The sequence below is a fragment of the Amphiprion ocellaris genome, chromosome 6 (assembly GCF_022539595.1).
Source record: "Amphiprion ocellaris isolate individual 3 ecotype Okinawa chromosome 6, ASM2253959v1, whole genome shotgun sequence".
Taxonomy (NCBI): domain Eukaryota; kingdom Metazoa; phylum Chordata; class Actinopteri; family Pomacentridae; genus Amphiprion; species Amphiprion ocellaris.
This window is the reverse complement of record NC_072771.1, coordinates 16,043,680-16,055,731: the sequence shown is the minus strand read 5'-3', so window position 1 is coordinate 16,055,731 and position 12,052 is coordinate 16,043,680. Positions and strand designations below refer to the sequence as shown.

At 40.9% G+C, this 12,052-nt stretch overlaps 2 protein-coding genes across 2 annotated transcripts; one reads left to right on the top strand and one right to left on the bottom strand.

Moving 5' to 3' along the window:
* The first annotated feature begins 518 nt into the window (after window positions 1–518).
* LOC111574313 (phospholipase A2, minor isoenzyme-like) lies at window positions 519–3,033 on the top strand. Its single transcript, XM_023278847.3, has 5 exons — window positions 519–669; window positions 1,292–1,369; window positions 1,514–1,670; window positions 1,761–1,888; window positions 2,765–3,033. The coding sequence occupies exons 2-5, from the start codon at window positions 1,330–1,332 to the stop codon at window positions 2,887–2,889; spliced, it is 450 nt and encodes a 149-aa protein (XP_023134615.2). The 5' UTR covers window positions 519–669; window positions 1,292–1,329; the 3' UTR covers window positions 2,890–3,033.
* On the bottom strand, window positions 2,074–11,745 carry prkab1b (protein kinase, AMP-activated, beta 1 non-catalytic subunit, b). The gene is made up of 8 exons (XM_023278846.3): window positions 11,562–11,745; window positions 11,079–11,244; window positions 7,826–7,995; window positions 7,647–7,740; window positions 7,424–7,538; window positions 4,132–4,265; window positions 3,966–4,034; window positions 2,074–3,646 (listed from the first exon to the last, which is right to left on the bottom strand). Exons 2-8 carry the CDS (start codon window positions 11,223–11,225, stop codon window positions 3,569–3,571), a joined length of 807 nt encoding a protein of 268 aa, XP_023134614.1. The 5' UTR covers window positions 11,226–11,244; window positions 11,562–11,745; the 3' UTR covers window positions 2,074–3,568.
* Window positions 11,746–12,052: the final 307 nt, after the last annotated feature.

Here is a 12,052-nt window from a genome sequence, read left to right as displayed (position 1 = left end):
ACTTACATAAAGGCTCACTGGAACCCTGACTTTGTACTAACTGAACCAGAGCCACAAGGGAAAAGTTTCATGTTTGGTCTTTTCTTCAACCATACTTCTACTTACAAACCAAGTGAAATTAGAATGGACATAAACATTCACCTGATCTTGTCATCTTGGGTATTTAGATAGAACCTGATCATAAAGATCCATATATAAGTTAAAAAAATTAGGCATAACATTTGCAAATTTTCAGATGACACACTGGCATAAAAACAGCACTGGCAAATGTTTTCCACTGGTAAAAAAGACATTTAGGTCCAGTTTCAGCAAGACAATCCAAATAGCAGCTGACCTGGTTCCTGCAACGTAAAGCCCGATGCTTTATTGAGACTATTTATTGAGTCTCGGGTTCGCCAGGCCCAGTCCCTCCTGCCAGATCCAGGTAACGGACCTCCTAATTCTCTGTCTGTGTCTGATTCTGTCCAATCTCAGGTTCTTCAGTGGGGCCACTCCTTGCAGTTGACCCGTCACCCTGGCACCTCCCATACTCTGGGCGTTCTCTGACAAAAGGCTCTGGTGACCCACCGTGGAAAAGGACACCCAGGAGTTCATAGCCGCCTGCTCCATCTGTGTCCATATGATGACAACCAATCAGCTCCAGCCTCTTCCTATCCCAAAACAATCATGGTAGTCTTGGACTTTCTCATGGACCTGCCTCCTTCAGATAGTAACACCACCATTCCAACCATTATTGACCGTTTGTAACATGACAGTATCAAGTACAGTTTTCCTTTTATGTTAACATCTAAACACTGCTGGTGCAGTGGAACGTCATGGGAACTGCAACAAGTGTTGTGTATTTACACAGCTGTACGTTGGAAAGTTGTTTTAAATTCAGCGTTGGGAAATGCAAGCTTCTAGGGAAAACAGAGAGCTCACAGAAAGACCAGAGCAAATATGTTGTAGAATAACTGATTAAAAATGTCTGAAAAGATGAAAAATCCTTTGTCAATGTGCCAGTCAGCCTTTGAAAAGGAAAAAAAATGTCCAACAAGTTTGTTGTGTTGTTTTTAGATGGGTATCATGTTGCACTTGATGTGGATATAATATCTGAGAACAGGCAAATTTTTAAAAAAATAATTAAGAAGATATTTTGACATTTTAAGGTTATATATAAACCTATACATCTGGAGTTAGTATCCAATGGCGTAAAAGTGATTACGTGTTGGGTAGAGAGTAACTCCATATTTAAAGCTCCCGCCCCTTGGCTGTCATCTTATCGCTCTTTTTTCTCTTCCCTCTATAAAAGCAGGCTGTGGGAGATTTTGGTTTCTTACGACTGTGAACATGAATACCACAGCTCCTCTGCTGCTGCTGCTTCTCACTGGTAAGAATGAAATCTCTGTCACTTCTTTACAATAGCACACACTGTAAAGGGAATATCTGTATAAATGCTGTTTTCTACCAGAGATCACTTCTGCATCTTGTTTCTTCCTGATCGCTTTACTGTCTATTTATCTTCCTTTACCAGCTTGTGTGGCCAGTGGTGCACTGCTGCCTAAGGCCTTATGGCAGTTTGGGAACATGATTAGCTGTTCCCAGCCCGGTGTTAACCCTCTGAAGTACAGTGACTACGGCTGCTGGTGCGGCATCGGGGGATCCGGCACCCCTTTAGATGATCTGGACAGGTAGGAAGCATCATTTCCCTGTCATCATATTTGAAATGGAAGCAGCTCTAGATTGTCTTAAACATGATACTTTACTTGATGTATTCTTAGGTGCTGTAAAGTTCATGATAAATGCTATGAAACAAGCAGAAAGACGCCTGGATGCACAGCTATTGCTGATCTTCCTTATGTCATTTCCTATGACTACACGTGTTCAAGTAATAAAGTGACCTGCTCAGGTAAGACTAGGACTGGGGTTCACTCAAGATGCTTTTACTCTTCTGTGACTCAAGCTTCTCCTTGATGAAATTCAGATACTAGTGTTTTGACTTTGGGGAATTTATTCAAACCTATACAGGAACAAAAATGTCCAAGTACTGCTCATGGAGCACAGGGCTACAGACTTTACTGCAGGGCAATGAGGTCTGATGAGGTATATACTGTCAATTTATTAGTAATATTTAATATTAAAATACAGTGTAGATGTTTTTTTTTAAAGTCCCCCCAAAAAATGCTGAAAAAAATTACAAAAATGCAGATTTTTGAGGGGACATCATTCACAATGATGACCTGTTTTTTGGGGGGTTTTTAAAGGGAAAGTGGAATTTAATAATTTTTTAACACTTTTGTTTAGTTATTATCTGCAGCTTAACAAAACAGAGAAAATCTGTGAAATAACAGCTTTACCATTATCCAGTCCTGGGTATACATAGTTTTTTTTCCAACAAACAGCAAATATCTGTAAAATAATGACATTTTTGATCATTTAAATACAGTAGAAGTACTGTAGAGGTTTCTCATGTCTACAGCCTTTAAAGCATTTTCCAGTTTGCCAGCACTGGCAGCATTCAGTGAATAGTAGACTTAGCTTTAGTGTAAATTAAGCAAGGCTGCACTTGTGGCCCTGTGTATAAATACTGTATATTTCAACAGCTATATATAGGCATTACGCAGTTTGGGATTGAAGCTTGAATAACAGTGGAGAGAGCACTCACTGTCGTCAATATATTCTCACACTGGCATTATAACCAGAGTATGTCTATTATGTTGTGTTTGTGTTGTTAAGATCATGCAGCTGTCTGCTCTTGTGCTGACTCAGGCTTCTCTCTCTGCAGGTGCCAACAATAAGTGCCAGGCTGCTGTATGTGAGTGCGATCGTGTGGCGGCTGAGTGCCTTGCTCAAACTGAATACAACCCTGAATACAAAAACCTAGACACCAAAGTCCACTGTTCCAACTGAGTGACGCAACACAGAGAAAATATGGGAGGATTTCTTGTTTCTTCTCAAAAAGTTTAATGTCTTTTTGATTTTTAAAATCAGATGTAAAAGGAGGCTGATTTTGTGCAAAGGAATCAGATTGAAATAAAGTAGTGAGACTCTCAATGTGAGGTTTCCTGTTGGATTTTAACATTTCACCATCCTGGTGGCTGTTTGCTCACATATGTAGAGTTTATATAGCAGAGATTGCAGCTGTGTTTATCTAACTATACCATAGTTTATATTATCCAGTCACAGTCTCTCATAGTTCCAGGTCACTTACATAAAGGCTCACTGGAACCCTGACTTTGTACTAACTGAACCAGAGCCACAAGGGAAAAGTTTCATGTTTGGTCTTTTCTTCAACCATACTTCTACTTACAAACCAAGTGAAATTAGAATGGACATAAACATTCACCTGATCTTGTCATCTTGGGTATTTAGATAGAACCTGATCACAGAGATCTATACATAAATACAAAAATTAGGCATAACATTTGCAAATTTTCAGACAACACAATGGTAACAAACAGCTTTGGCAAATGTTTTACACTGACATTAGAAAGGTATTTAGGTCCAGTTTCAGCAAGTCAATCCAAATAGCAGCTGTATACACCAATAAAATGTTATAAAATAAGAGGCTGGATCCCACCTCTGTGGATTATATTGGCTTGTACAGAAGAGTGGTCACATACTTCTTCTTGTATCGGTGTGTTGCACTGAGAACCATCACCCCGTCCTAAAACGCAATCACATGAGGAGCATTTAGATTCAAATGATGATCACAAAAGTATTAAAAAAATAACTGCAGCACTAGCAGTTTGGGTAGAAAGAAGCATCTTCTCCACAGAAAATGAGAGGGAGTCAATCAATGTTACATTTTTTGATTCAGTACAAAGACACAACAGTTTACAATATCACATGTGAGGCTTTGCATATCAGCTGTCCAATATTTTATACATATGGAATAGGAATGAAATACATTACATAATGTTTCTATGCTTTCTAAACATACAAATAATTGGTGCAAGCAGTGAAAAGCAGGTGTGTTTTGTTACCTTGATGGAGAGGGCGTACAGGTGATTGAGCATCACATGGTTAGGTTCTGGAAGCAGTGTCGGGTCACACTGATGGAGAATCAAAAGTAGAATCAGTTTTATTAAACTACCTGCTGCAGTAACCAGTTTCATACATCATTAATACAAGCATCAGGCCTGGACTCACAGAGATTCCAGTGTCCTTGTTGAGCAGCACCTGCAGCAAGTGGGGAGGTAAGATAGGAGGATGTTTGATCTTGTCTTCTGGTTTGGTTACATATGCATCCTGTTGGTAGGGACCAGGAGGGGAACTGGACAAATCTAGGAAAAAATTGCACAAGACTATTTCAATATAGACTTATATCAAAGCAGTAAAGCAGACTTATTCAAGATCTATACATCCATTCATAGACTTTCTTCCACTTATACACAACAGGTCACCCCAGATGCCCCAGATGCCTCAGCAACGCGTTCCAGTTCTTCCTTGAGGATTCCAAGGTGTTCCCAGACCAGATTAGGTCTATAATCCCTCCAGCGGGTTTTGGGTCTACCTGTGGTCTCCTCCCAGGCAGACATACTGAAAAAAATCAGTCTCCCAGGAGGCCTCCAAATTAGACGTCTGAACCACCCTAACTGGGTCCTTTCGTTGCAAAGGAGCACCGACTCTACTCCAAGCTACTTTTGGGCTCTCGAGCTTCACACTGAGCCTTGCCACCCTACAGAGGAAGCTCATGTCGGGGCCTTGTACCTGCAATCTCATTCTTTCAGTCACTACCCAGAGCTCATGACCATGGGTGAGGGTTGGGATGTAGATAGACTGGTAAATCAAGAGCTTCGCCTACTGGTTCAGCTCCTTCTTCACCACAATGGTCTGGTATAACACTCGCATTACTGTAGTGGTTACTGATGCTGCACCAAGCCAACTTTACATCTCACATTCCATTTTCCCATCACTCATGAACAAGATCCCAAGATACTGCACTTCACTGCTCCCCAACTAGGAGGGAGCAATCCACTGGTATCATGACCTTGGACTTGGAGGTGCTGACTTGTATCCCAGCCACTTGGCTGCAAACTGCTCCAGTGTGTGCTGAAGGTCACAGTCTGATGAAGCCAACAGTAACATGTTATCTGCAAAAAGCAGAGATGTGATCTCAAGGTCCCCAAAGTGGACACCCTTGTCAACCTGACTGTGCCTTGAGATCCTGTCCATGTACACCACAAACAGGATCGGAGAAGGGCTGCCCTGGTGGAGTCCAACACCCACTGGACAAGTGTCAGACTTTGTGCCAAGAATGCAAACACCGCTCTCACTTTGGTTGTATAGGGACCAGATGGCTTGTGTCAATGAGCCTGGTACCCTATACTTCCACAGTACCCCCCACAGAGCCCAGTCGTAAGCCTTTTCCAAATCCATAAAACACATCTAGACTGGCTGATCAAACTCCCATGACTGGTCCAATGTTCCATGACCAGGACAGAATCTGCATTGCCCTTCCTGAATCTGAGGTTTGATAATCGGTCAGAGCCTCTGTTCAAGCACCTTGGAGTAAACTTTCCTGGGGAGGCTGAGAAGTGCGATATCCCGATGATTGGAGCACACTCTTCGGTTCTCCTTTTTAAAAATGGGAACCACCACCCCAGTCTGCCACTACACAGGCACAGTACCTAATGCCCATGCGACATTAAAAAGAAGCGTCAGCCAAAACTGTCCAACAAAGTCCAGAGCCTTTAGCATCTCGAAGTGAATCTCATCCACACCTGGTGTATTGCCACAGAGCAGCTTCTTAACTACCTCTACAACCTCTACCATGGATATGGGCAAAAATTCCCAGGAGTCTTCAGGCTCTGTCTCCGCAGCAGAGGAAGTGTTAGCCAGGTTCAGGAGTTCCGCAAAGTACTCTTTCCATCACCCAACAATGTCCCCAGTCCAGGTCAGCAGTTCACCTCCCTGACTGTACACAGCAAGGGTGAAACCCTGCCTCCTCTCCCTGAAGCATCAAACAGTTTGCCAGAACTTCCTCGAGGCCAATCAAAAGTCCATCTCCATAGCCTCTCCAAACTACTCCTACACCTGAGTTTTAAACTTCAGCAAATGTCACAACTGTGGCCCTTTTAGCCGACTGGTACTGTCAGCTGTTTCAGGAGACCCCCAAGCCAACCAGCCCTGAAAATGATCCTTCTTCATTCTGACGACTTACTTTTTATGTTGGGTTTTTAGGCTGCCACTGCAACAATCACCAGTGACCTTCTGACAGTCGCTTCCGCTATGGCCCACTTGGATTCCATGTCTCCAACCTTCCCTGTGATGTAGGAGAAACTCTATTGGAGGTGGGAGTTGAAAACCCCACGGACAGGGGCCTCTACCCGATGTTCCCAGCTCACACCTCAATACAGGTTTGGGTTTACCACGTCTGTCTGGCAGCCTTCCCCGCCACCAGATCCAACTCACCACCAGGTGGTGATCAGTTGACAGCTCTGCTCCTCTCTTCACCCGAGAGTCTGATACATATAGCCAAGATCTGCTGACACGACTACAAAGTTGATCATCAGCCTTTGGTCTAAGGTGCTCTGTACCAAGTACACTTATGAGCAACCTTATGCTCGAACATGGTGTATGGCCAATCCATGACTAGCACAGAAGTCCAATAACAAAACACAACTCGTGTTCAGATCGGGCATGTCGTTTCTCCAAATCACCCCCTACAGGTTTCTCCATCACTGCCCAACAGATTGTCGCCAGCTAGCTCCCCCTCAGGCCTTGCTCCAGGAGGGTTCCCCGGTATGCATTAGCAAATATCATCTAGCTGAAAGTAAAAAATAGTAAAATAAAAATCTCAGTAAAATTTACTATTTGCACTGACTTTACTGCATTAGATGAAGGGGAGACACTGCAGATGAATAGGATACATTTTACAACTGTTACATGTCACCATGAAATCTGCCCAATTGAATATTCATAGTATGACAGTTATTTTTTACAGGTTTTCTAATCTAGTGTTTTGTTTCTACGTTTTTTGGAACAAAATGTTTTAGAAATCAGGTCATAGCTGACATATAAACAAACGACTAAATTGGAATAAAACTGGAAAAATGTGTACATGTAAGTGCTAGTGAAGTTGAAATTTCCTGCTCAGAATTGGAGACAACTTAACGAAAACATCTTTAAAGTTATGTATTGTAAAATTCCATTCATTTTTAATGGAAACCAATATTTTAAGCAATGCTTTTCATCAGGAGATGTGTAGATATAAAAATTAAGCATATCTTCTTGAAAGATGCACTGATGTCCATAAATGCCCAAGAAATAAAACATCCAAATGCGCATTTTGGGTGTTTTCTTCATACCACTCTGATAGAAAACTCATTAATTCTTTTACGGTCACGCATTCAAATATTTCAAGTGGCAAAAAACATGTTATAATAATATTTGGCCTGTTTCAACAAAGTGACTAATTAATTAACACAGGTGTCATTACCTGAGATGTCTGCTGAATCCTCTGAGTCAATCCTGAGGGCATCAAAGACTTCAAAGTCAGATCTTTTCACCTGTATAACATTATTGACTGTTCCAGTTTTAGATGTCATCACGGCCTGAGAAAGCACACACAGAAATATGACATAGATGCTTGATGGTGTAGAGGAGGTATTTATATGAAGATGAAAACAAAGGAAAACTGTGATATTTAAGCCTCCACTCACCCCTGTTGGATCCAGGATCCACTGACCGTCCACACAGAACTTGTACTGGTGCTCTCCCTCCGGCAGGTCCACAATAGCAACAAAGTTTTTCTGACTGGATTTGAGAAACAACCACGAGTCACATTTTAATCCAAACACATAGCTGAAGTATAGAATGATCTTCAGAGGCAACTGTCTACCTTTTGTTGAGGGGGATCTTGGTGACCCAGTTGTTAAAGGAGCCAGAGACAAAGACTTCTTTGGCGACTCCGGACCATCTGAACACAGTTGGTCTGGCTTGTGTAGGACTTTTACTGTCACTGTCCAGGTCCTGCTGCCAGGCCAGGAATTCCTGTAGTTCCTGTGGAGCCTGAGGAGCATAATATCAATGTATTGTTGGTGTGTTAATGAGAACATCTCCAGCCTCTTTCTCTGTTATCTAATAAAACCTCTGACTGAATGACCGACTGAGAAGAACACTGAAGACACGGTAAACTGCTTTGTGTGTTGTAAATGTATGGTGTTTTCTTGCAAAAAAAAAAAAAGATCTATGCCTTAATTTGTGTGTCCTCCTCAAAAGAAACAATATATAAGCTCTGTTCAATATACGTGATTCATGTACATGCTCCTGTAATTACAGAATATATCGCCTTGTTTGTGTCTATAACACATATTGCACATCATGTATATTACTATTTTTGATAATATTCTCACAGCTGTATTCAGATTTATGGAATTAATATTCCTATCTAATGAGTATTCCATGTTGCAACTATCTGATTTCCCACAGATATCCTGAATAGATATCTAGACATTGTTTTTCCATGTTTTGAGATTTATTTCCTTTCTTACAGGAAGCCTTCGCATTTTTGTTCAAAACTAAAATCTGTTTGCTGAGACTTTAAACTACCTTGAATGAGCTATCAGCGCTGTTAACAGTAATCTGCCTTTATTATGTGTTGTGTTATAATTGTGCACTGCATGCACAAAGATGGGACTGTTTAGGCAACACTCTGTTTTAATGTTTTTAGGAAATTGTTTAATGTGGGACTTTCACGTGACTGTATGCTTTCTTTAAAGCTGGGTTCTATGAGGTAATTGTCCATAGTCAGTGTATTAGTTACAGTAGATGACAGTTGATACAACTAAAGTTTTCAGGAGCAGACAGGAGGATCAGCACAGGAGCTGAACAGTGAGCTGCTGTGGATGAGGGCAGCAACAAAACATTTTTTCTCACTTAAAAAAGGTCTTTGAAGAGGGCAATATAAAGACTTTAGTACCCAAAGGTTGTCTGATGGCTAAATAAAGCAGTAAAAATGCTCTAATATAGAACATACTCAAACTGATATAGATTTTTTGGGGGGGTTAAAATACGTTTTGCTGCTAAATCTGTTTACAGTAGTTTAGCTTTTGTGCTAGTCCTTCATCCACACTTGGGGCACTCAAACCACCATCTACTGTCGATAATGCACTTGATCAGTACTAAGGGTCAACTGGCTGATGACCAGATCTGATATTTAGCAGTTTTACAACTATCAGTATTGGATGTATTTATTTTTAAATGACTCCCTCCACAATAAATTTATTTCAAAATGTGCCAATTCAGCTTTCACTTCTATCCATCTGTGTTCAACACGTCCCGCCCACAGCACCACTTGCTTGGTTACAGATCACCTGTAACAGCCAATAAAGACTGAAGGATAAATGTTTGAAAGCTCCCTTTTAATTAAAGAATTCTACTAAACTGTATATTGGAGGTAAACCTAAAATCATCAGCCAGAAGGTACGGTATTAGACACAGTTTGGTGTTCCAACAAGACGATGTCGGCAAAAAAACATCAAAAGTAGTACAGAAATAGCTTTATCGCACCAGAATTAAGAGATTATGCTCCCTAAAGTTCTGATGTAAACCTCATCAAGATCCAGTGGACTGTGCTGAAGAAACAAGTCTGTGTCAGAGAGTTAACAAATTAAGTTGAACTGTACAAAGTCTGCCAAGAGAAGTGGTCAAAGATATTATCTGAAGTTTGTGGACAGGAACCAAAGACATCCAGTTGAGGTGAAAATGACCAAAGGACATTTAATCAAATATTAGTATTGCTGTGTGTATATTTTTTCCAGAAGAGCTATAATAAATCTATGAAAGAACCTAAATGCATGTTTGTTTTGTTGTGACAGGATGTGTCAGTGATTCCATAACAGAAAATTATGAGTTATAGGAGTAGCTGGAAACTCGAGACTGTCATGATATACACGATGTTTAAAAGTGTATGGAGACTTCTGCTGACAATCATTATCAGTTCTAGTGATTGGTCATCAGTGTCTTTGGTTACGAATTATCGGCTTGATATTAGCCCTGAAAAAGACACATTGTTCGACCCTTAATAAGTACCTGATCTGACCCTACACTAAGAAAACCAAACTATCCCGGAGAACAGGGGTGTCAAACTCATTTTAGTTCAGGGGTCACATTCAGCTTATTTTGATCTCAAGTGGGCAGGACCAGTAAAATCACAGCATAATAACCTATAAAAAATGATGACTCCAAATTTTTCTACTTTGTTTGAGTGCAAAAAAGTACTTTCAAAAATATTCACATTTAATGAACTATCTTTTTACAAAACGTTATGAACAACCTGAAATTTCTTTAGCAAAATAAGCGAAATTTCAACAATATTAAGCCTCAGTTTGTCATTTACTCATTACAACTTACAGATCAAAGTGTTTCTACAAAGACACAAAACATTTAGTCGCAGGTATCTGGAACTGAAGAACATAGTATTATACAACTTGTCAAGATCTAGAAATGATTTGAAACTTACATTAATTTCCACATCTGTGTAGTAATCCTGACCACGGGACTGATGCACTGCACAAACTAAAGTGGGAACTATTAAGGAAGAAGGTTAAGTTATCCTTCTGCCTGGTTGGTGTCAAAAAAATGTATACATAAAAAAAATGCATAAAAGCTGTGGCAGTGCATCAACAATAGGGTTCCACCAAACCAAACTCTGTCGTACTGAAGCTGCTGACTCACATAGTAGTGCACAAGGTTGAATGTCTTTAAATGTTTCCACCGAAAGTATTCATTTTCACCTCTGTAATTTTACACTTTGTCAAGTCATCCTGTGGGTCCAATTGGACCCTCTGGCAGGCTGATTTTACAAAGAATTAAAAAAGAATAAAATACAATGGTGACTTTAGGCGTGAAGGATTTTCTGCCTCATGCAAGTCAATCTAAAAGATTTGTGTAAAAGATTTAATTGTGCAGAATTTTTCATAATAATCTCATAAAAAAAACAATTATTGTGCAAAATATGCCTGTCATTAGTGGTCTTTATGCTATCTAGAGCAGTATATGGGCACAGTCCATAATGTGGGATCTGTATGTCCTTAAAACAGTCAGCTGTGTGAGTGTGTGACAGCAGACCTGGTGTAGATCTGTCATCGTACCTTTGGATCTTCTCTCTGGAACAGGTCCGCGTCCTCTCCGCTGTCCATCATGATGTTGGGACGAGCTTCCTTCCCTCCCTGCTGTCCGTCCCTGTATGACCTGTCCCCCTGGCCACCGCCGGACCGGTCACTGCTGCTGTTCCCCATCCTGCTGCCCGCAAAAACACTGCAACACAAAAACAACACAACAGCATCAAACCTGCAACATCTCTGAGTCCTGAGTCAGAGCAGCAGACATGAGCCCCGCTCACCACTAGGGTTCTTTGTTGTTAATTAGGGATCCATGTGAGAGTAATAAATAAATGTAATTCACAATTCTTCCAGTTACAGAAGTGGCTTTTGGGCTGTAATCTGCTGCAACAGGCTTTTCAACCGCACAAAAACCCAGCAGAGTGCAGTCAGATGAGGTTTAGCTGCTGCTCCTTACTGTTTCTACACTCTTCTTATCGCTGCTGTTTCCGTGTCCAAACTAAAAAAGTTTACCTCTGACCGGAAACAACCTTCACCGTCCCACGACTCCACAACAGACGAGCTGTCTCTGATGGTTAATTTGTGTTAAATCTCTCTCTTCCTTCCCTTGTTTCTGTCTTATTCGCTGCTGATCGGCCGTTTTTCGCACATTTTCGCCATTCGGTGGAAACCTGAGTGTTTGTCAGAGAAGTGAAGAGAAAACACACCTCTTCCGCCTCCTGCCCTTAGTGTAGGGGAGGATTTAACTGTTTGGTAACCTCCTCATCTGGAAACAACATGCCGCTAATGACAGAAACTAATAAAATGCAGTGTAATGTGAGCTGAGTGGTTTCAGAGAACCTTAACATTTCACTCCTGTTGACGATGAAACAAAAACTACTTGTTGGAGAAACAGGTCTGCTTGCATTTTGGAGGAATTCAGTGAAATAGATGGGAAAAAAATACACATTTGAACACAAACATAAGAATATCTAGTGAGAAACGCTTGAAACTGTGTCATTTTA

What these genes read in the sequence shown, in the direction of transcription:
- prkab1b (XM_023278846.3), bottom strand. Translation starts at nt 11,225, where the DNA reads ATGGGGAACAGCAGCAGTGACCGGTCCGGCGGTGGCCAGGGGGACAGG. An exon ending in TCCAGAGAGAAGATCCAAAG is followed by an intron (nt 7,996 to 11,078) that starts GTACGATGACAG and finishes TATGCTCCTCAG; the next exon opens with GCTCCACAGGAACTACAGGA. An exon ending in TGTACGCCCTCTCCATCAAG is followed by an intron (nt 3,647 to 3,965) that starts GTAACAAAACAC and finishes ATTGCGTTTTAG; the next exon opens with GACGGGGTGATGGTTCTCAG.
- LOC111574313 (XM_023278847.3), top strand. Translation starts at nt 1,330, where the DNA reads ATGAATACCACAGCTCCTCTGCTGCTGCTGCTTCTCACTG. An exon ending in GCTGCTGCTGCTTCTCACTG is followed by an intron (nt 1,370 to 1,513) that starts GTAAGAATGAAA and finishes TTCCTTTACCAG; the next exon opens with CTTGTGTGGCCAGTGGTGCA. An exon ending in TAATAAAGTGACCTGCTCAG is followed by an intron (nt 1,889 to 2,764) that starts GTAAGACTAGGA and finishes CTCTCTCTGCAG; the next exon opens with GTGCCAACAATAAGTGCCAG.